This window comes from Oenanthe melanoleuca, chromosome 27 (assembly GCF_029582105.1).
Source record: "Oenanthe melanoleuca isolate GR-GAL-2019-014 chromosome 27, OMel1.0, whole genome shotgun sequence".
Taxonomy (NCBI): domain Eukaryota; kingdom Metazoa; phylum Chordata; class Aves; order Passeriformes; family Muscicapidae; genus Oenanthe; species Oenanthe melanoleuca.
In genome coordinates this window covers 5,452,819-5,475,682 of record NC_079360.1, presented here as the reverse complement: position 1 = coordinate 5,475,682, position 22,864 = coordinate 5,452,819, and the positions used below count along the sequence as shown (strand labels likewise).

Sequence of the window (22,864 nt, the reverse complement as noted above, 5' to 3'; positions counted from 1 at the left end):
GATGATCCCAGGAATAGCTGAACTGCCCTGGGCAGGAGCTGCGTGGGGAGGCTCAAACCCAGAGCCAGGGACACTCAAACACTTGGGGACACTCAGGGACACTGGGGACACTCAGGGACACTGGGGGACACTCAGGAACACTGGGGACACTCAGGGACACTTGGGGACACTCAGGACACTTGGGGACACTCAGGGACACTGGGGACACTCAGGGACACTGGGGACACTCAGAACACTTGGGGACACTCAGGGACACTGGGGACACTCAGGGACACTGGGGACACTCAGGACACTGGGGGACACTCAGGGACACTGGGGACACTCAAACACTTGGGGACACTCAGGAACACTGGGGACACTCAGGGACACTGGGGACACTCAAACACTTGGGGACACTCAGGAACACTGGGGACACTCAGGAACTCTTGGGGACACTCAGGGACACTGGGGACACTCAAACACTTGGGGACACTCAGGAACACTGGGGACACTCAAACACTTGGGGACACTCAGACACTGGGGGACACTCAGGACACTTGGGGACACTCAGGAACACTTGGGGACACTCCTTGGGGACACTCAGGGACACTTGGGGACACTCAGGGACACTCAAACACTTGGGGACACTCAGGACACTTGGGGACACTCAGGAACACTTGGGGACACTCAGGGACACTCAGGAACACTGGGGACACTCAGGAACTCTTGGGGACACTCAGGAACACTGGGGACACTCAGGGACACTGGGGACACTCAGGACACTGGGGGACACTCAGGGACACTGGGGACACTCAAACACTTGGGGACACTCAGGAACACTTGGGGACACTCAGGAACACTGGGGGACACTCAAACACTTGGGGACACTCAGGAACACTTGGGGACACTCAGGACACTGGGGGACACTCAGGAACTCTTGGGGACACTCAGGAACACTTGGGGACACTCAGGAACACTGGGGACACTCAGGAACACTTGGGGACACTCAGGCACACTGGGGGACACTCAAACACTTGGGGACACTCAGGGACACTCAGGGACACTCAGGGACACTTGGGGACACTCAGGGACACTCAGGGACACTGGGGACACTCAGGGACACTCAAACACTTGGGGACACTCAGGGACACTTGGGGACACTCAGAAACACTTGGGGACACTCAGAAACACTGGGGGACACTCAAACACTTGGGGACACTCAGGAACTCTTGGGGACACTCAGGAACTCTTGGGGACACTCAGAGACACTTGGGGACACTCAGGAACACTGGGGACACTCAAACACTTGGGGACACTCAGGGACACTCAGGCACAGCCCCTGTTCCCTCCTGGCTGTGCCAGCACATCCTGTCCCATGAAAGGCAGAAGCCAGCAGGAATTCCAGCAGCAGAAGGATCAGGAGGCACAGAGCAGCTCCTGCAAATTCAGGGAATTTTCCTTCAGCACTTTCCCTCAGCTTGGGGAAAACTCTTCTTGTCCCTGGTTGTGCCAGGGTTTGGGATGGAGATCAGGGAGAAATTCCATCGTGGAAAGGGGAAACTCTTTGTCATTCCTGTAACAGCTCCAGGTTGTGCCAGGGGAGGTTTGGGATGAACAGCAGAGAAAAATTCCCTGATGGAAAGGGTTTAAAGCACTGGAAGTGTCCAGAGCAGGATATTTAGGGACAGACTCAAGGCTGCTCCAGCCCCACTCCCAAACCCCCAGGCTGGGATCCAGAGCAGCAGCGGGGGAAGCAAGGCCACGGCTGGAGCAGAACGTGCTTTTATTGAGGAGGGGGCACAGCAGCGACTGCCAGCAGGGCGGGAACAGGAGCAGGGATGGGAACCCCCCCGGGCTGCCCTGACCCCTGGGACACTCTGGGACACTCCTGGGACACTCCTGGGACACTCTGGGACACTCCTGGGACACTCCTGGGACACCCTGGGACACTCTGGGACACTCTGGGACACTCTGGGACACTCTGGGACACCCTGGGACACTCCTGGGACACTCTGGGACATTCCTGGGACACCCTGGGACACTCCTGGGACACCCTGGGACACCCTGGGACACTCTGGGACACTCCTGGGACACTCCTGGGACACCCTGGGACACTCCTGGGACACTCTGGGACACCCTGGGACACTCCTGGGACACTCTGGGACACTCCTGGGACACCCTGGGACACTCCTGGGACACTCCTGGGACACACATGGGACACTCCTGGGACACTCTGGGAATCTGCAGCAGAGTCAGGAATGCCCACACTGACACAGGGGCTGGGTGGAGGTTCCAGGATGAAGGAGGGAACTTTCCCAGTCAGGATGGGGCAGTGGGGAATGGGAATGGATCCAACCTGCCCAGGAGTGCCTCAGGGCCCAGCCTGGAGCGGGAGGAGCTGCTGGGATGGAGAAACCAGTGCTGGGATGGAGAAATCAGTGCTGGGATGGAGAAATCAGTGTCAGGACCACTGAAATTTGGGCTGGGACTGAGGAAATCAGCACTGGGATCACTGGAATCAGAGCTGGGATTGAGGAAATCAGCGCTGGGATCACTGGAATCAGCGCTGGGATCACTGGAATCAGAACTGGGATCAGGGGATCAGCACTGGGATCACTGGAATCAGCACTGGGATCACTGGAATCAGAACTGGGATCACTGGAAACAGAACTGGGATCACTGGAATCAGAGCTGGGATCACGGAATCAGCACTGGGATCACTGGAATCAGAACTGGGATCACTGGAATCAGCACTGGGATCACTGGAATCAGCACTGGGATCACTGGAATCAGTGTTTGGATCAGGGGATCAGAACTGGGATCACTGGAATCAGCACTGGGATCACTGGAATCAGCACTGGGATGCCACCAGCCCTTCCCAGAGCTGTCCCCCTGTCAGTGACACTGGAGCCACCCAGGGACAGGTGACACAAGGACAGTGGTTTTACTGGGAGGCCATTCCAGGATATTTCTGCTGATGGGAGGGAGGAATCAAAGCTTTTTGTTTTTTATCTTTCAGGGAATCCATCCCTCCCTGGGCACAGCAGCCCAACAGCTCCTGGGATTGGAGCTGGGAGCTCCTGGGGCTCTTTGGGAAAGGCCAAAGTTTGGATTCCTTCAGCCTGGGATGGGAAAAAAACCCCAAAAAACTCCACTGAAAAGGGACCTGCAACTGCAGGGAAGCTGCTCTGGGAAAAAACATCTCCAGGGGAACACACTCAGTAGGTTGTTTATGTACAGGAACTCAGCAATTCCAGGAGACACACACAGGGAAAAGGGGAATTGTAACCCAGAGGTGGCTCCAGCAGGGCTGGGGGTGCAGGAGGGGGACAGGAGCACCCAGGGGTCCCCCAGGGCAGCTCTGGCTGGACAGGAGCAGTTGAGTGAGGATGTGCTGGAGAAGGGGGGATGATCCCACTAAAGCTATGTCAGACATGGGATGGGAGCAGCACTGGGGCTGCCCCACAGGGCCAGAGGGACAGAGGGACAGAGGAGGGACAGAGGGACAGGCTCAGAGCCCCCCCAGCTCCCTGGGGCTCCAACTCTTTGCAGTCCTGGCGGCCTCACTGAGGCTGAAACTGGCCAGTTCCTCAGAACTGTGGGGAGGCCAGGGGGGTGACCTGTGAGCTGCCCTGGGGACACTGCAGCTGCTCCACTGGGGACACTGCTGGGGACACCTAGGTGCCCTTGGGGGGGCTCCACTTGAGGCAGCTGGGGTCCATGGTCTTGTTGCTGTTGGACCTCTTGGCCTCCTTGGCGATCCACTCGTCGATCAGGTCCTGGGGAGAGGGGGAGTGAGGGCTGGGGAGCACCCAGGGCAGGATGGATGGGCCAGGGAGGAGCCAAACAGCAGCAAAATAACAGAAAAATAGCAGAAAAACTGCAGCAGAACAACAGCAAAATAACAGCAAAATAACAGCAAAATGGATGGGCCAGAGAGCAGCACAACAGCAGCAAAGGAACAGCAAAATAACAGAAAAACTGCAGCAGAACAACAGCAAACTAACAGCAAACTAACAGCAAAATAACAGAAAAATGGATGGGCCAGAGAGCAGCAAAACAGCAGCAAAATAACAGAAAAATAACAGAAAAATGGATGGGCCAGAGAGGAGCCAAACTGCAGCAAAGGAACAGAAAAGTAACAGAAAAATAACAGCAAATGGATGGGCCAGAGAGCAGCACAACAGCAGCAAAATAACAGAAAAAATAACAGAAAAATAACAGAAAAATAACAGAAAAAAATAACAGAAAAAAATAACAGAAAAAAATAACAGAAAAAAATAACAGAAAAAAATAACAGAAAAAAATAACAGAAAAAAATAACAGAAAAAAATAACAGAAAAATAACAGCAAATCTGCAGCAGAACAACAGCGAAACAGCAGCAAAATGGATGGGCCAGAGAGCAGCACAACAGCAGCAAAGTAACAGCAAAATAACAGAAAAACTGCAGCAGAACAACAGCAAACTAACAGCAAACTAACAGCAAAATAACAGAAAAATAACAGAAAAATGGATGGGCCAGAGAGGAGCAAAACAGCAGCAAAGGAACAGAAAAGTAACAGAAAAGAACAGCAAATGGATGGGTCAGAGAGCAGCACAACAGCAGCAAAATAACAGAAAAAAAAAAACAGAAAAATAACAGAAAAATAACAGAAAAATAACAGAAAAAAATAACAGAAAAAAATAACAGAAAAAAATAACAGAAAAAAATAACAGAAAAAAATAACAGAAAAAAATAACAGAAAAATAACAGAAAAATGGATGGGCCAGAGAGCAGCAAAACAGCAGCAAAGGAACAGCAAAACTGCAGCAAAACTGCAGCAGAAAAGCAGCAAAAGAACAGCAAAGGAACAGCAAAATGGATGGGCCAGAAAGCAGCAAAATAGCAGCAAAAGAACAGAAAAAGAACAGAAAAATAACAGCAAAACAACAGCAAAGGAACAGAAAAATAACAGCAAAATAACAGAAAAAGAACAGCAGCAGAACAACAGCAAAACTACAGCAGAGCTACAGCAGAGCTATAGCAGAGCTACAGCAGAGCTACAGCAGAACTACAGCAGAACTGCAGCAGAGCTACAGCAGAACTGCAGCAGAGCTACAGCAGAGCTACAGCAGAACTACAGCAGAACAGCAGCAGAACAGCAGCAGGAAGGCCCAGCTGGCTGACCTGTCTCTTCAGCACCAGGTGTTTGCCCTTCCAGTACTTGAGCATCTGCAGGGCCTGCAGGGTGCTGACGATGTCCACGGGGTTCACAGCTGTCTCCTGGCTGATCTCTGCAAGCACAGCCTGCCTCAGAGCCCCCCCAAAAACAGACCCAAAACACCCCAAAAACTGACCCAAAAACTGACCCAGAGCCCAAAACAGCCTCAGAGCCCCAAACAGCCCCAAAACCAGCCCCAAAAACAGACCCAGAGCCCCAAAAACAGCCCCAAAACAGCCCCAAAAACTGACCCAGAGCCCCAAACAGCCCAAAAACAGCCCCAAAAACAGCCCCAAAAACAGCCTAAAACAGCCCCAAAAACAGCCCCAAAAACAGCCCAAAACCAGCCCCAAAAACAGCCCCAAAAACAGCCCCAAAACAGCCTCAGGGCCCCAAACAGCCCCAAAAACAGACCCAGAGCCCCAAAACAGCCACAGGGCCCCCCAAAAACAGACCCAGAGCCCCAAAAACAGCCCCAAAAACAGCCCCAGGGCCCCCCAAAAACAGCCCCAAAAACAGCCTCAGAGCCCCAAAAACAGCCACAGGGCCCCAAAAACTGACCCAGGGCCCCAAAAACTGACCCAGGGCCCCCCAAAACCAGACCCAAAGCCCCCCAAAACCAGACCCAAAAACAGCCACAGGGCCCCCCAAAAACAGCCACAGGGCCCCCCAAAAACAGACCCAGAGCCCCAAAAACAGACCCATGACACCTGGGATCCCCCAAAACAACCCAAGAACCCCCAGAACAGCCCTAATACACAGCTGGACTAAACTTTTTTTTTTTTTTTTCTGAATCTTTCTAAAATCATATTTTTTTTCACAAAGCAGCCAATCCAGCCTTTCAAAACTCTGAAAATCTTTGCTGCTGGCAGGGGTGGGAAGGAGCCATTCCCAACCACAGGAATAGCCCATTAAATATAAATATAAATATAAATATAAATATAAATATAAATATAAATATAAATATAAATATAAATATAAATATAAATATAAATTAAATAGTATAAAATATTAAAATAAAATAAATATAAATAGTATATGATAAATATTGTAAATATTATTAATATGATAAATATTATAAATATTAATATGAATATATAAATACAAGTACAAATATAAATATTATAAAATATAAAAATAAAAATAACTGTTATAACTATTATAACTATTATAACTATGATGAATATGAATATTAATGTAAATATAAATATTATAAAACATAAAAATAAATACACATATAAATATTATAAATATAATAAATGTTATAAATATTATAAATATGGATATGAATGTTAATATATAAATACAAGTACAAATATAAATATAAATTATAAAAAAAAAATAACTGTTATAACTATTATAACTATGATGAATATGAATATAAATATATAATGTAAAATATAAAACAAAATATCTATTATAAATATGATAAATTGATAAATATGATAAATATGATAAATATGATAAATATGAATATGCATATGAATATCCATAGTATAAATATATTATGTTTATAATATAAATGAATATCTATAGATCTAAAGTATAAATATAAATAAAAATAAAATTAAATAAAATAAATATAAATATAAATATAAATATAAATATAAAAATTAAAATTAAAATTAAAATAGAAATAAAAATAAAAATATAAATATATAAATGTAAATGTAAATATGCCCAAAATTCCCCCTGACCTTTGATGGAGATCTCCTTGCCCTGGAAGTTGTGCAGGTACCTCAGCAGAACTTCCTTCCAGTAGCTCCTGTAGCTGATCAGGCCCAGGTCAGACAGGGGACGCTCAGGGGAACCAACTTTTTCTTCTACTTTAGACAGCAAATAACCTAAAAAACAACAAAAAAATAAAAATAAAATATTTATTTAATTTAAACATATTTTTAAATTATTTAAACTCAGCAATGAGCCAGGATGAAAGGCTGCCCCAGCAGAGATTTCCTGGTGGAGCTGGAGGAATTTGGAAATTTTGCCCTGGAATTTCCAGGCAATTCCCTGGAATTTTTCTCCCTGGAATTTCCAGGCAATTCCCTGGAATTTCTGCCCTGGAATTTCCAGGCAATTCCCTGGAATTTTTCTCCCTGGAATTTCCAGGCAATTCCCTGGAACTTTTCTCCCTGGAATTTCCAGGCAATTCCCTGGAACTTTTCTCCCTGGAATTTCCAGGCAATTCCCTGGAACTTTTCTCCCTGGAATTTCCAGGCAATTCCCTGGAATTTCTGCCCTGGAATTTCCAGGCAATTCCCTGGAATTTTTCTCCCTGGAATTTCTGCCCTGGAATTTCCAGGCAATTCCCTGGAATTTCTGCCCTGGAATTTCCAGGCAATTCCCTGGAATTTTCTCCCTGGAATTTCCAGGCAATTCCCTGGAATTTTTCTCCCTGGAATTTCCAGGCAATTCCCTGGAATTTCTGCCCTGGAATTTCCAGGCAATTCCCTGGAACTTTCTCCCTGGGATTCCCCCTCCCCACACACTCACTGAAGTCAATGAGCATTTTGCCATAGCCTTGTCTCATGTACTGGGGCATGGTCAGGATGCAGGACACGTTGTAGTTGAGGAAGGAATTCTTCTCCTGGCAACAAGAACAGGGGGACAAAAGTCAGAATTTTTATTCTTTTAACTATTTTATTTAAAAAAAAAAAAAAAAAAAAGGTGATTAATATTTATTTTAATGCATTTTTCTCCACATTCCTTCCCATTTTTTTTTTTTTTTTCTCCCTAATGAAACTCTGCTTCCTGCAACCACCAATTCCTCAGAGCTGGTTTGGTTTTTGGCTGGGAATGAGATGGAGCAGCTGCAATCCCTCACCCAAGAGGGATTTTTGTCTTGGATTTTGTCCTGTTCCCAAAGCAGCAGAGGGGATTCAGGGCTGAAAAGGGCCCTAAATCCCATTTTTGGGAGGGGGTTTTGCACTGACCTTGGAGAAATACCCAATCAGGTGGCAGCCAGTGTTGTCAGCCTCTGTCATGACATAGAACAGGAAGGGCTCCACGTCGTAATAAAGAGTTTTGTGGTCCAGGAAAAGCTTTGCCAGCAGACACAGGTTCTGACAGTAAATCTGGGCACAAAATAAAGGAATAAATATAAAAAATAGATGCAGGTTTTTATTCCAGTGGGATACCCCAAATGTGGGCAAAACCACCTGGGAAAGGACAAGAAAAATAATTCAGAATTATCTGAGAAATGATGGGGGACAGAGCAGCTGGGCCAGGAAATAATTCCACGTGATGGGGATGGATGAACCTGGATCCTGCCCTGTGAGGAAACAAAATTCCTGCAGGAACAGGAACCCAGCAGCCCCTCTGTGAGCAGGGCCTGCAGGGCCACTGGGAGGCTCTGTAAAGGTCTGTTAAAAAGTTCTGCTTGCCCAGACCTGGGTAGTTTCCTCTGTACTTGACAAGGACTAATTGCTGCCGGATTTTTGAGATTGACACATTGTTGTGTTCATGAGAAAGTTTATGTGGTTTTGTGAAAAAAAATTGGGGAAAACTTTTTTATTTCTGTTTTTTTAAAAGGTAACACCACCCTGGACCCTTTCTAAAACAAACTAAATTGTTTTCTGAACATTTTCAGTATTAAAAAAAAAAGCATAAGAGAAAAGAAAAAGCAGTCTGAAGTTTTATTCTAAGTTTGGCTTTTTGTTTTTATTATGGTCTCTAGTAATAAAGTTTCTCCTTATATTTAAAGTTATATCTGTATTGCCTTCATCCTAATTCTATCTTAGAGAAAAAAAAATTAAAATTGGTGAAGCAAGAGCAGTAGGGCAACCCTGGTTACCTGTGGAGCCACCCTGGCCACCTTCAGGGCCACCCTGGCCCCCTGCAGAGCCACCCTGGCCACCTGCAGGGCCACCCTGGCCACCTGCAGAGCCACCCTGGCCACCTGTAGAGCCACCCTGGCCACCTCCAGGGCCACCCTGGTACCTTCAGAGCCACCCTGGCCACCTGCAGGGCCACCCTGGCCACCTGTGGAGCCACCCTGGCCACCTGCAGGGCCACCCTGGTACCTTCAGAGCCACCCTGGCCACCTTCAGGGCCACCCTGGCCACCTGCAGAGCCACCCTGGTCACCTGCAGGGCCACCCTGGCCACCTGCAGAACCACCCTGGCCACCTGCAGAACCACCCTGGCCACCTGCAGAGCCACCCTGGTACCTTCAGAGCCACCCTGGCCACCTCCAGGGCCACCCTGGCCACCTGTGGAACCATACTGGCCACCTGCAGGGCCACCCTGGTTACCTGCAGAGCCACCCTGGCCACCTGTAGAGCCACCCTGGCCACCTGCAGGGCCACCCTGGTACCTTCAGAGCCACCCTGGTCACCTGTGGAGCCACCCTGGCCACCTGCAGGGCCACCCTGGCCACCTGTGGAGCCACCCTGGCCACCTGCAGGGCCACCCTGGGTACCTGCAGGGCCACCCTGGCCACCTGCAGGGCCACCCTGGTACCTTCAGAGCCACCCTGGCCACCTGCAGGGCCACCCTGGCCACCTGTGGAGCCACCCTGGCCACCTCCAGGGCCACCCTGGTTACCTGTAGAGCCACCCTGGCCACCTCCAGGGCCACCCTGGTACCTTCAGAGCCCCCCTGGCCACCTGCAGGGCCACCCTGGCCACCTGCAGAGCCACCCTGGCCACCTGCAGAGCCACCCTGGCCACCTGCAGAGCCACCCTGGTACCTTCAGAGCCACCCTGGCCACCTGCAGGGCCATCCTGGCCACCTGCAGAGCCATCCTGGTACCTTCAGAGCCACCCTGGCCACCTCCAGGGCCACCCTGGTCACCTGCAGGGCCACCCTGGTCACCTGCAGAGCCACCCTGGTACCTTCAGAGCCACCCTGGCCACCTCCAGGGCCACCCAGACCCCTCACCTTGTTTTTCTTGCCATCCACCTCGAAGACAGAGATGGAGCCCTTGCGGTAGATCTCGTCCCCTGGGGGGTGTTTCCAGACACACTTGGCCTGTGACAGGGACACAGAGCAGGGCTGGGGACAGCCAGGGCTGCAGGGGACAGTACAGGGCTGCAGGGGACAGCACAGGGATGGGGACAGCACAGGGCTGGGGACAGCCAGGGCTGCAGGGGACAGCACAGGGCTGGGGACAGCACAGGGATGGGGACAGCACAGGGCTGCAGGGGACAGCACAGGGATGGGGACAGCACAGGGATGGGGACAGCCAGGGCTGCAGGGGACAGCACAGGGCTGCAGGGGACAGCACAGGGATGGGGACAGCACAGGGATGGGGACAGCCAGGGCTGCAGGGGACAGCACAGGGCTGGGGACAGCACAGGGATGGGGACAGCACAGGGCTGCAGGGGACAGCACAGGGATGGGGACAGCACAGGGCTGCAGGGGACAGCACAGGGCTGCAGGGGGACAGCACAGGGATGGGGACAGCACAGGGATGGGGACAGCACAGGGCTGCAGGGGACAGCCAGGGCTGCAGGGGGACAGCACAGGGATGGGGACAGCACAGGGATGGGGACAGCACAGGGCTGCAGGGGACAGCCAGGGCTGCAGGGGACAGCACAGGGCTGCAGGGGCAGCACAGGGCTGCAGGGGACAGCCAGGGCTGCAGGGGACAGCACAGGGCTGCAGGGGCAGCACAGGGATGGGGACAGCACAGGGCTGCAGGGGACAGCACAGGGATGGGGACAGCCAGGGCTGCAGGGGACAGCACAGGGCTGCAGGGGACAGCACAGGGATGGGGACAGCACAGGGCTGCAGGGGACAGCCAGGGCTGCAGGGGACAGCACAGGGATGGGGACAGTACAGGGATGGGGACAGCACAGGGCTGGGGGACAGCGCAGGGCAGCCTGGCCCCCCAGAGACCCCCAGAGCCCCCCAGGCAGGGTGTCAGAACTGTTCATGTGCAGGGCTGGGCACCAGGGACACAGCAGGATCCTTATTGGGAATGGGCCCATGGACAGAGCAGGATTCCCATTAGGAATGAGCTCATGGGACAGGATTCCCATGGGAATGGGCCCATGGACAGAGCAGCATTCCCAGTGGGAATGAACCCATGGACAGAGCAGCATTCCCAGTGGGAATGAACCCATGGACAGAGCAGCATTCCCAGTGGGAATGAACCCATGGACAGAGCAGCATTCCCAGTGGGAATGAACCCATGGACAGAGCAGCATTCCCAGTGGAGATGAACCCACCCCCAGAGCAGGATTCCCATGGGAATGAGCTCAGGAACAGAGCAGGATTCCCAGTGGAACTGAGCCCTTCAGTGGTCCCAGAGCAGAATTCCCAGCAGGAATTAAACCCTCCCCATCCATCCCCTGTACAGCACTCCCAGCAGGAATTAACCCTTCAGTGGTTGCACAGCAGCACTCCCAGCAGGACTGAACCCTTCAGGGATCCTAGAGCAGAGTTCCCAGCAGGAATGAACCCCTCCCCACCCCAGAGCAGAACTCCCAGCAGGAATTAACCCCTCCCTGGTCCCAGAGCAGAATTCCCTGCAGGAATTAACCCCATCCCATCCCCTGTACAGCACTCCCAACAGGAGTGAACCCCTCCCCATCCCACAGCAGGGTTGCCAGCAGGAGTTAACCCTTCAGGGATCCCACAGCAGGGCTCCCAGCAGGAATGAACCCCATCCCATCCCACAGTGGCACTCCCAGCAGGAATTAACCCTTCAGTGGTCCCACAGCAGGTTCCCAGCAGGAGTTAACCCCATCCCATCCCATCCCATCCCATCCCATCCCATCCCATCCCATCCCATCCCATCCCATCCCATCCCATCCCATCCCATCCCATCCCCTGTACAGCACTCCCAGCAGGAGTTAACCCTTCAGGGTCCCACAGCAGGAGTGAGCCCCTCCCCACCCCACAGCAGGCTCCCAGCAGGAGTGAGCCCCTCCCCACCCCACAGCAGGTTCCCAACAGGAGTTAACCCCTCCCCACCCCACAGCAGGTTCCCAGCAGGAGTTAACCCCTCCCCACCCCACAGCAGGCTCCCAGCAGGAGTTAACCCCTCCCCACCCCACAGCACGTTCCCAGCAGGAGTTAACCCCTCCCCACCCCACAGCAGGCTCCCAGCAGGAATTAACCCCTCCCCACCCCACAGCAGGCTCCCAGCAGGAGTTAACCCCTCCCCACCCCACAGCAGGCTCCCAGCAGCAGTGAGCCCCTCCCCAGCCCCGCCCTGACCATGTGCCTGCGCAGGATGGTCTGGCTCTTCATGTACTTGAGGCAGAACTCGCACATGTAGAGGCGGCCGAGGCGCGCGTACTCCTCGGGGTAGGGCGAGTGGTACCACGTGTCCAGCTCGTAGCGCCCGAACGCGATCGTCTTGATCATGTTACTGCCCTCCGTGATCTGCCCCTGCAGCCGCAGCTTCTCCTGCCCAGGGACAACATGGTCAAAAGCAGCTGGAGGAGAATGGGATTGGTTTGTTTTGCTGTGGGAAATTTGCTTCTGAATTGATCTTTCGTTAAACTCCTCACTACTCCCCGATCCTCTCCTGACACAGGGCAGGAGCAGCTGGGGGTGTTATCCTGGGAAAAGGGTCAGAGGACATCTCATTGCTCCCCAAAACTCCAGACACAGGAGGAGCACAGCTGGAGGAGAAGTGGGATTGGTTTGTTTTGCTGTGGGAAATTTGTTTCTGAATTCATCTTTCATTAAACTCCTCGCTACTCCTTGATCCTTTCCTGACACAGGGCAGGAGCTGCTGGGGGTGTTATCCTGGGAAAAGGGTCAGGGGACATCTCATTGCTCCCCAAAACCTCTGAAACAGGACTGGAGTGTTGTGAGGAGCACAGCTGGAGGAGAATCTGGACTTTTTTTTGTTTTCCTGTGGGAAATTTGTTTCTGAATTCATCTTTCATTAAACTCCTCGCTACTCCTTGATCCTCTCCTGACACAGGGCAGGAGCTGCTGGGGGTGTTTATTCAGGGGAGATCTCACTGCTCCCCAAAGCCCCTGACACAGGACAGGAGTGCAGTGAGGAGCGCAGCTGGAGGAGAATTGGGATTTTTTTTGTTTTGCTGTGGGAAATTGATTTCTGAATTGATCTTTTGTTAAACTCCTCACTACTCCTCGATCCTTTCCTGGACAGGGACAGGACAGGAGTGAAGGGAGGAGCTGCTGGGGGTGTTCATCCTGGGAAAAGGGTCAGGGGGGTTCTCACTGCTCCCCACAACCCCTGACAGGAGGGTGAAGCTCAGGCTCTGCTCCCAGGGAACATCAGGACAGGGGGACACAGTCCAAGCTGTGCCAGGGCAGGTTTAGGTGGACAGGAGGAGGAATTTCTTCCCAGAAAGAGGGATTGGGAATGAGAAGGGGCTGCCCAGGGAAGTGTCACCATCCCTGAGGTGTTTGGAAGGGCCTGGATGTGGCACTGGGTGGTGCCAGGTCAGGGTGGCACTCGATGATGTCACTCTGTGGCTCTGTGACACAGCCCAAGGCTCAGCCCCAGGAAAGCATCAAAGGATTGTTTGATCCCTCCCTGGGATGGGATGTGGCTTTGGGAAGCTCCACAGGAGCTGTGAGCTCACTCAGGGGCTAAGGCTGAGCTGGCTTTTGCTGCCACCAGCCCTCAGCAGGGCAGCTGGAGCTGTCACTGCCCCTGGGAGCAGCCCTGGAACGTCTCTGTGCATTCCTGACACAGAGCTCAGCTGCTGCTGCCCCTCCAGCCCTGTGCTGCCCCTGCCCTGTGCCCCCAGCCCCAGGCAGGGTCTCACCAGGTCCTCAGAGGCGCGGGCCTGGGCCCTCCTGAACAGCTCCAGGTCGTACTCGCTGGTCAGGTTCTCCAGCAGGGGCTCCCTGGTGTTGCCATAGGTTTGCCTGTGCTCCTGCAACACCAAGCACAGCACTTTGGGTCCTGGATCCTGCAGCTTTTCCAGCTGGGAATGCTGCAGGATGACTGGGAGAGCTAAACTGCACCCCAGGGGGAATGGAAGGACCAAATTCCTGCCTTTACCATGTATTTCTCCTTCTGCTCCTTGCTCAGCCCAGAGTTCCTCTTCTTCCTGAGCTCGGCCACCTTCTCTTTGTAGCGCAGCTGCCTCTCTGTGGGGGCCTGAAAACAAAACCATGAGGGGCTCCAGCCCCTCCAGACACTGCTGCACCCCCAGCACTGGGAATTCCATCCTGGCTGCTGCTCTAGGAGCTCTGAATTCCAAAATCAGGGGAAGGATTATCCTGAGAACACAGCTCTGCAGGAATCCCAGATTTAGGGAGGGATCACCCTGAGAACACAGCTCTGCAGAATCCCAGATTTAGGGATGGATCACCCTGAGAACACAGCTCTGCAGGAATTCCTGATTTAGGGAGGGATCACCCTGAGAACACAGCTCTGCAGGAATTCCTGATTTAGGGAAGGATCACCCTGAGAACACAGCTCTGCAGGAATTCCAGATTCAGGGGAAGGATTATCCTGAGAACACAGCTCTGCAGGAATTCCTGATTTAGGGAGGGATCACCCTGAGAACACAGCTCTGCAGAATCCCAGATTTAGGGAGGGATCACCCTGAGAACACAGCTCTGCAGGAATTCCAGATTTAGGGATGGATCACCCTGAGAACACAGCTCTGCAGGAATCCCAGATTTAGGGATGGATCACCCTGAGAACACAGCTCTGCAGGAATTCCAGATTTAGGGATGGATCACCCTGAGAACACAGCTCTGCAGGAATTCCAGACTCAGGGAAGGATTATCCTGAGAACACAGCTCTGCAGGAATTCCAGACTCAGGGAAGGATTATCCTGAGAACACAGCTCTGCAGGAATTCCTGATTTAGGGAAGGATCACCCTGAGAACACAGCTCTGCAGGAATTCCTGATTTAGGGAAAGGATCTCCCTGAGAACACAGCTCTGCAGGAATCCCAGATTCAGGGGAAGGATTATCCTGAGAACACAGCTCTGCAGGAATCCCAGATTTAGGGAGGGATCACCCTGAGAACACAGCTCTGCAGGAATTCCTGATTTAGGGAAGGATCACCCTGAGAACACAGCTCTGCAGGAATCCCAGATTCAGGGGAAGGATTATCCTGAGAACACAGCTCTGCAGGAATCCCAGATTTAGGGAGGGATCACCCTGAGAACACAGCTCTGCAGAATCCCAGATTTAGGGAAAGGATCACCCTGAGAACACAGCTCTGCAGGAATTCCTGATTTAGGGAAGGATCACCCTGAGAACACAGCTCTGCAGGAATCCCAGATTTAGGGAGGGATCACCCTGAGAACACAGCTCTGCAGGAATCCCTGATTTAGGGAGGGATCACCCTGAGAACACAGCTCTGCAGGAATTCCAGATTTAGGGAGGGATCACCCTGAGAACACAGCTCTGCAGGAATTCCTGATTTAGGGAAGGATCACCCTGAGAACACAGCTCTGCAGGAATTCCAGATTTAGGGAGGGATCACCCTGAGAACACAGCTCTGCAGGAATCCCTGATTTAGGGAAGGATCACCCTGAGAACACAGCTCTGCAGGAATCCCAGATTTAGGGAAAAGATCTCCCTGAGAACACAGCTCTGCAGGAATCCCAGATTTAGGGATGGATCACCCTGAGAACACAGCTCTGCAGGAATCCCAGATTTAGGGAAGGATCACCCTGAGAACACAGCTCTGCAGGAATCCCAGATTCAGGGAAGGATCACCTGAGGCTGTGGGGAAGGAGCCCAGGCTGTGCTGCAGCAGCAGCTCAGGCTGTGCCCTCACCTGGTGCCTGGTGGCGTGCCTGTTGTTGTCATCCTGCCTGTGGGCCAACATCCTCTCCTCAATCTGCTTGTCCCGGCTCTGGGCTCGCACCTGGAGGCCAAAATTCACCTGTCAGGGCTGCAGGCAGCTCCTGTGCCCCCTTCCTCCCAGGTGAGCTCCAGCTCACAGATGCTGTGCCTCACACCTGGCAGCTGCTCTCTGCTCACACATGACAAGGTCAGCACCTAAAAATGATCCCAGAGGAGGAGAAATGAGGAGGAAAAAGCATCAGTCTCACCTTGCACTCGTCTGCTGACAGGTTGTGGTACAGGGGGCAGCCCGAGATGGAGAAGTGGCGCTCGTGTTTCCCAGTCAGGTGTCCTGCAGAGGGGCAGCAACAACAAAAATCCTGAGAAATGACCCCAGGGAGGTGGGAAAGGCTCTCCAGAGGGGCAGAACCCTCAGCAGCCTGCTCAGTCACTGGTATGGGGAGGGGAGGAGGAAACTTCCCAGTTTAGAAAGCAAGGAGAATATTTCTCACACTCAACCAGAGCAATAATTTGGGATTAAAATCCTATTTCTGGCAGAAAACAGCTCCCTGCACATAAATCTGAAATTTCTCCCACACCTGAACCTCCAATCTGGTTCCTTTTCCTATCACCCCCCCCAAAAAACACCTCCAGCAACATCACCCCTGCACTTACACCTCACATCCCCTCCCCAGACCCATTTCTGACATTCCTGATCTGTTGGGAAGGATAAGGAGTTGACAGGAAGGAATCACAGTGTATAACAGAAAAATATCTGAATGTAGAATCTGAAGAAAGGATATAAATTACAGCAAGTTTTGATGTAGAAGAAAAGAATTGCTAAGTGAGTTTTACTGGGTAACTAAAAAGGTAAAGGATAAAATGAATGGGAAGGGGATTTTATGACTCTGAGCAAAGATAAATCCACCTCAAACAAAAAGATGTTTTTACCAAGCAGAAAGACTTTTTACAGATAAATAAAAGTGCCATGTTGCAAGAAGAGAAAAGATCTCAGAATTTTCCACTGCAAGAAAACTGAGAAACAACTTCTAGCTTAAACTGGAACACACAACTTTTCTAATTGAAAAACAAACAAAAAAAAATATACATATACTAGATAATAGAATATATATATATATATATACCCACAGCTCTGGGCTGGGCTCTGTCACCCATCACCCGTGGGTGCATGGCTGCATCATTTTAATATAATAAAAAGCATTTTAAATGCAATTAACAGCATATTAAATACAATAAACAGCATCTTAAAGAGCCCATCTTGGAGGTGATTTTGGAGACGATTTCGGGGGGATTTTGGGGGGAATTTGGAGGGAATTTGGAGGTGATATTGAGGTGATTTTGGAGGCGATTTTGGAGTGATTTTGGAGTAATTTTGGATGTGATATCGAGTTGATTTTGGAGGTGATTTTCGAGGGATTTTAAAGGTGATATTGAGGTGATTTTAGGGGGATTTTGGGGTAATTTTGGAGGTGATATTGAGGTAATTTTGAAGGGATTTTGGAGGTGATATTGAGGTAATTTTAGAGGTATTTTCGAGTGATCTTGGAGGTGATATTGAGGTGATTTTGGGGTACTTTTGGGCTGATTTTGGAGAGATTCTGGAGGGATTTTAGAGGTGGTATTGAGGTGATTTTGGGGTAATTTTGGAGTGATTCTGGAGGTGATTTTGGAGTGACCTTGAGTTCATTTTTGGAGTTGATTTTGGGGTAATTTTGGAGTGATTTTGGAGAGGTTTTCGAGGTGGTATTGAGGTGATTTTGGGGGGAATTTTGGAGAGATTTTAGAGGTGATATTGAGGTAATTCTGGGCTGATTTTGGAGTGATTTTGGAAAGATTTTAGAGGTGATATTGAGATTTTGGGGTAATTTTGGGCTGATTTTGGAGTGATTCTGGAGGGATTTTAGAGGTGGTATTGAGGTGATTTTGGGCTAATTTGGGAGGTGATTTTGGAGGGATTTTGAAGGGATTTTAGAGCTGATATTGAGGTGATTTTGGGGTAATTTTGGGCTGATTTTGGAGTGATTTTGGAGAGATTTTAGATGTGATATTGAGGTGATTTTGGGGTAATTTTGGAGTGATTCTGGAGGTGACTTTGGAGTGACCTTGAGTTCATTTTTGGAGTTGATTTTGGGGTAATCTTGGAGTGATTTTGGAGAGGTTTTCGAGGTGATATTGAGGTAATTTTGGGCTGATTTTGGAGTGATTTTGGAGGGGTTTTCGAGGTGGTATTGAGGTAATTTTGGGCTGATTTTGGAGTGATTTTGGAGGGGTTTTCGAGGTGGTATTGAGGTAATTTTGGGCTGATTTTGGAGTGATTTTGGAGAGATTTTCGAGGTGGTATTGAGGTGATTTTGGGCTGATTTGGGGGGGAATTTTGGAGAGATTTTCGAGGTGGTATTGAGGTGATTTTGGACTGATTTTGGAGTGATTTTGGAGAGATTTTCGAGGTGGTATTGAGGTGCTTTTGGGGGGAATTTTGGAGAGATTTTCGAGGTGGTATTGAGGTGATTTTGGGGGGAATTTTGGAGAGATTTTCGAGGTGATATTGAAGTAATTTTGGACTGATTTTGGAGTGATTTTCGAGGTGGTATTGAGGTGATTTTGGGGTAATTTTTCACACGATACCGAGCACATTTTGGAGGTGCCTGCACCCCCAGCCCTCATCTCAGCCCCCCCTCACCCAGCGAGTTGCAGCCTGGCGTGGGACACTTCATGTTGAAGTTGTAGCTCTCGTGGAAGCGGCGGCGCTTGGGCCGGTGGGACAGGTCGCTGCCCGAGTCCTTGAGCGACGGCTCCTTGGCCAGGCTCTCGTCGTGGGACGCGCTGGGGCTGGAGATGTCGATGTCCGACTCCGAGGAGGGCGCGTTGCCCGTGGGCGTGCGCGGGGGAGACTCGTCCTGCTCGGCCGCGGCCTTGGTGTCTGCGGGGGCAGCGCCGAGATGGGGCTGCCAGGGCGGCTGGGGAGGGAGGGACTGCCCGGGATTGGGGTGGGAGGGACTGCCCGGGATTGGGGAGGGAGGGACTGCCCGGGATTGGGGTGGGAGGGACTGCCCGGGATCGGGGTGGGAGGGACTGCCCGGGATCGGGGTGGGAGGGACTGCCCGGGATTGGGGAGGGAGGGACTGCCCGGGATTGGGGTGGGAGGGACTGCCCGGGATTGGGGTGGGAGGGACTGCCCGGGATTGGGGTGGGAGGGACTGCCCGGGATTGGGGTGGGAGGGACTGCCCGGGATTGGGTGGGAGCTCCCTGAGAGTGACCATTCCCTGTCTGACAGTGGCCATTCCTGTCCTTGAGTGGCCATTCCCTGTCTGAGAGTGGCCATTCCCTGTCTGACAGTGGCCATTCCTTGTCCTTGAGTGGCCATTCCCTGTCTGACAGTGGCCATTCCCTGTCCTTGAGTGGCCATTCCTGTCCTTGAGTGGCCATTCCCTGTCCTTGAGTGGCCATTCCTTGTCCTTGAGTGGCCATTCCTTGTCCTTGAGTGGCCATTCCCTGTCTGAGGGTGGCCATTCTTGTCCTTGAGTGGCCATTCCCTGCCCTGAATGACCACTCCCTGCCCTCAGTGGCCACTCCCTGCCCTCAGTGGCCACTCCCTGCCCTCAGTGACCACTCCCTGCCCCTCAGTGGCCACTCCCCGCCCCTCAGTGGCCACTCCCTGCCCTCACTGACCACTCCCTGCCCTCAGTGGCCACTCCCCGCCCCTCAGTGGCCACTCCCTGCCCCGCACACACCTCTGTCCGAGAAGTCCACGGCCTGCTCGGTCTCGGAGCCCGAGGAGCGGGTCTGGCGCAGCGGGTACTTCTTGGGGGTGACAGGGGCCGGCTGCTGCTGGCTGCGGGTCACCCTCCGGGTGGAGTACACGGGCTCGTCCGGGCCCAGCGACGGCGCCGTGCGCACCGGGCTGGAGTCTGGGGGGACAGGTTACAGGGGGGACAGGGTTACAGGGGGGGACAGGTTACAGGGGGGGCAGGGTTACAGGGGGACAGGGTTACAGGGGGACAGGGTTACAGGGGGGGACAGGGTTACAGGGGGGGACAGGGTTCCAGGGGGGACAGGGTTACAGGGGGGACAGGGTTACAGGGGACAGGGGCAGAGGAACATACGGGACAGGACAGTTATACAGGGGGGACAGGGTTACAGGGGGGGACAGGGGGGACAGGGTTACAGGGGGGACAGGTTACAGGGGGGGACAGGTTACAGGGGGGACAGGGTTACAGGGGGGGACAGGGGGGACAGGGTTACAGGGGGGCAGGGTTACGGGGGGGACAGGGTTACGGGGGGGACAGAGGGGGACAGGGGGGACAGGGTTACAGGGGGGGCAGAGGGGGACAGGGTTACAAGGAGGACAGGGTTACAGGGGCACAGCACAATTATACTGGGGGGGCAGGGTTACAGGGGGGACAGGGTTACAGGGGGGCAGAGGGGGACAGGGTTACGGGGGGGCAGAGGGGGACAGGGTTACGGGGGGGACAGCACAGTTATACTGGGGACAGGGTTACAGGGGGGACAGCACAGTTATACTGGGGACAGGGTTACAGGGGGAAGGAACAGCGTGGTGACAGCAGAGTTATACTGAGAGGACACAGGGTTACAGGGGGGCACAGTGTGAGGACACCACAGTTATACTGGGGGGACACCCAGGAACCATGGGGACACCAAAGAGGAGCCTTTCCCTGGTTTAAGGAGGAGCCTTTGCCCAGTTTAAAGAGGAGCTTTTGCCCAGTTTAGAGAAGCCTTTCCCCGGTTTAAGGAGAAGCTTTTGCCCAGTTTCAGGAGCAGCCTCTGCCCAGTTTCAGGAGAAGCCTCTGCCCAGTTCAGAGCAGGCTTCCCCTGGTTTCAGGAGGAGCCTTGCCCAGTTCAGAGAAGGCTTTCTCTGGTTTCAGAGGAGCTTTTGCCCAGTTTCAGGAGCAGCCTCTGCCCAGTTCAGAGAAGGCTTCCCCTGGTCTCAGAGCAGCCTTGCCCAGCTCAGAGCAGGCTCTCCCCGGCCTCAGAGCAGCCTTGCCCAGTTCGGAGCAGCGTTCCCCGTCCCCAGGCTCACCCTGGGAGCTCTGGCTGAGGCGGGCCGAGGAGCGGGTGACGCGGGCGGACCTGCGGGAGGTGCCATCGCTCTCCGAGCTGTCCGTGTGCTCGGGGTCCGTGGAGAAATCCGAGTCCTCCGTCCCGTCCGAGCTGCTGCCCGCGTTCCTCTGAAACACAGCGTTAACTGCACCCCTCTCGTTAAAGAAACACAAAAATGGGAGCGGGTATTTCACCTTCTCCACCCCTCCCAGCCACTTCAGCTTGGGAGGTTTATGTGGTTTATCCCACCTCAGCAACTCTTTTTTTCCCCCTTTCTTTTCCTGTCTCCTGCTCTGCCAGTGAGGCAGAGTTTCTTCAATAAGAAACTAGGATAGGTGATCCCACCTGGCTCCCACCACAGAGCATCATTCCCACTCTATAAACTGAAGGAATTTTCGGGAATTATCCCAAAGTGGGGGGAGCACTCTGGATATCGAAAGGGGGCCTGGAAACTATCAGCAATTGCTACTTTTTCTCTTTCTATTACCACAGTTATTTAACACTATTACAGCATTTTACTCCACTTCTCATTATTAAACAGTACGTGTATCAACCTACAAGCTTTAATTTTGTTTCCCCCCATACCAGGTTTGTGCGTAATTTGCAGCTGCGGTTAAGCCGTAACACCTTGAGGGGACACCGGGAGTCTGGGGGTGGCGGTGGCGGGACCCCGGGGCGGGCAGAGCCCTGAGGGGGCGCAAATGGCGGCGGCCGTGAGGGGAGCGGGGGGGGCGCGGCCGCCATGAGGGGAGCGGGGGAGGCGGCCTCGCGCCGGCCGGTTTTGTTTTGCACCCGTTGGAGCCGCGAGGGCGCCAGCCAATCACAGCGCGCGTGGGCGGCGCCGAGAGGGAAACGAACCAATCGCAGCTCGAGGAGAAAAAAGGCGGGAACAGCCGCGCGTGATTAACAGCAAGAGGCGGCCAATCAGCGCCAGGCTTGCTCCCACGGCAACGCCAACGGGGGGGGGGGGGCAGCGAGTGATGGGGGAAGGGAGAAACAAGGGCGGTGAGCGTTGTGGGGGGGACGGACAGCGGCCCCAGCCAATCAGCGCCCAGACTGGCACGGATATCCATCCAATAGACGGGCAGCGCTGCAAGCGCGCGTTCAATCAGAAACGGCAGGGGGCGGGACCGCCGCTGCCGCGGGGGAGGGAAACGGCGGCCGTTGGGGGCGATGAGTGACAGGCAGAGCGGCCAATCAGCGCCCAGCTGCTCGCGCTCCAGCCAATCAGAGCGCGCAGGGGGCGGGCGTTGGGGGCTCAAGGCCGCTGTTTTCCCCCCAGTTTTGGGCCCGGGACAGGGAGCGGAGGCGCTGCCCAAGGGCAGAAAGCAGCGGCACGAACCCGCAGGTCTCCTCGCCGGCCGCCTCTCCCGGTTCTCGGCCGTGCTCACCTTCCTGCGCTGCATCCTGGGCGGGGGCAGCGAAGTTGCCTGTTCTCCGGCGCCCGCGGCCCGCGAAGCGGCGGTGGCCGCCGCGGTGTTGGCGCTAGCAGACTCCGTGGTGCCGGCCGTGTCCCCCGGGCTGCGGCACGGCTGCTCCGTCGGCGCCAGCGCCGCTCCCGCCGCCGCTCCCCGCTCGCTCCCTCACGCTTCCGCCGGGACGCGGCCCACACCCCCCGTCACGTGACCGCGCGCCATCTTGGAGCCGGGCAGGCGGAGCCGGCGGTGAAGCTGAGCGCCGCCATCTTTGATTCGGGCAGCGAGCTGCGGGCGGGAGCGGCTGTGGCGGCCGCCATCTTTGATAAGGGCACGGGGCTGGCATGATGAGTGCGGGCAGCGCCGAGCAGCTCCCAGCACCGGCAGCTCCTCCGTGGAGGCGGGAAGCGCCCTGGGGGTGCGCTGTGCCAGCCCAGGGATTGGGAATCGTGATGGAGCTCCCGCGAGAATGAGAACTGTGAAGGGCAAAGCGCCATGG

General features: G+C 53.4%; 1 protein-coding gene across 2 annotated transcripts; it reads right to left on the bottom strand.

The window, feature by feature from the left end:
- Positions 1-3,182: 3,182 nt before the first annotated feature.
- KAT7 (lysine acetyltransferase 7) lies at positions 3,183-22,585 on the bottom strand. Of its 2 annotated transcripts, none has more exons than XM_056512317.1 (15): positions 22,342-22,585; positions 20,931-21,078; positions 19,624-19,800; positions 18,572-18,811; positions 16,140-16,222; positions 15,863-15,952; positions 14,122-14,220; positions 13,883-13,993; positions 12,348-12,539; positions 10,062-10,151; positions 8,115-8,255; positions 7,675-7,768; positions 6,879-7,025; positions 5,148-5,254; positions 3,183-3,758 (listed from the first exon to the last, which is right to left on the bottom strand). In XM_056512317.1, exons 1-15 carry the CDS (start codon positions 22,354-22,356, stop codon positions 3,657-3,659), a joined length of 1,836 nt encoding a protein of 611 aa, XP_056368292.1. In that variant the 5' UTR covers positions 22,357-22,585; the 3' UTR covers positions 3,183-3,656. The 2 variants fall into 2 exon arrangements, with proteins under 2 accessions (XP_056368292.1, XP_056368291.1); XM_056512316.1 differs by lacking the exon at positions 22,342-22,585 and adding an exon at positions 21,536-22,076.
- Between the last annotated feature and the right edge of the window lie 279 nt (positions 22,586-22,864).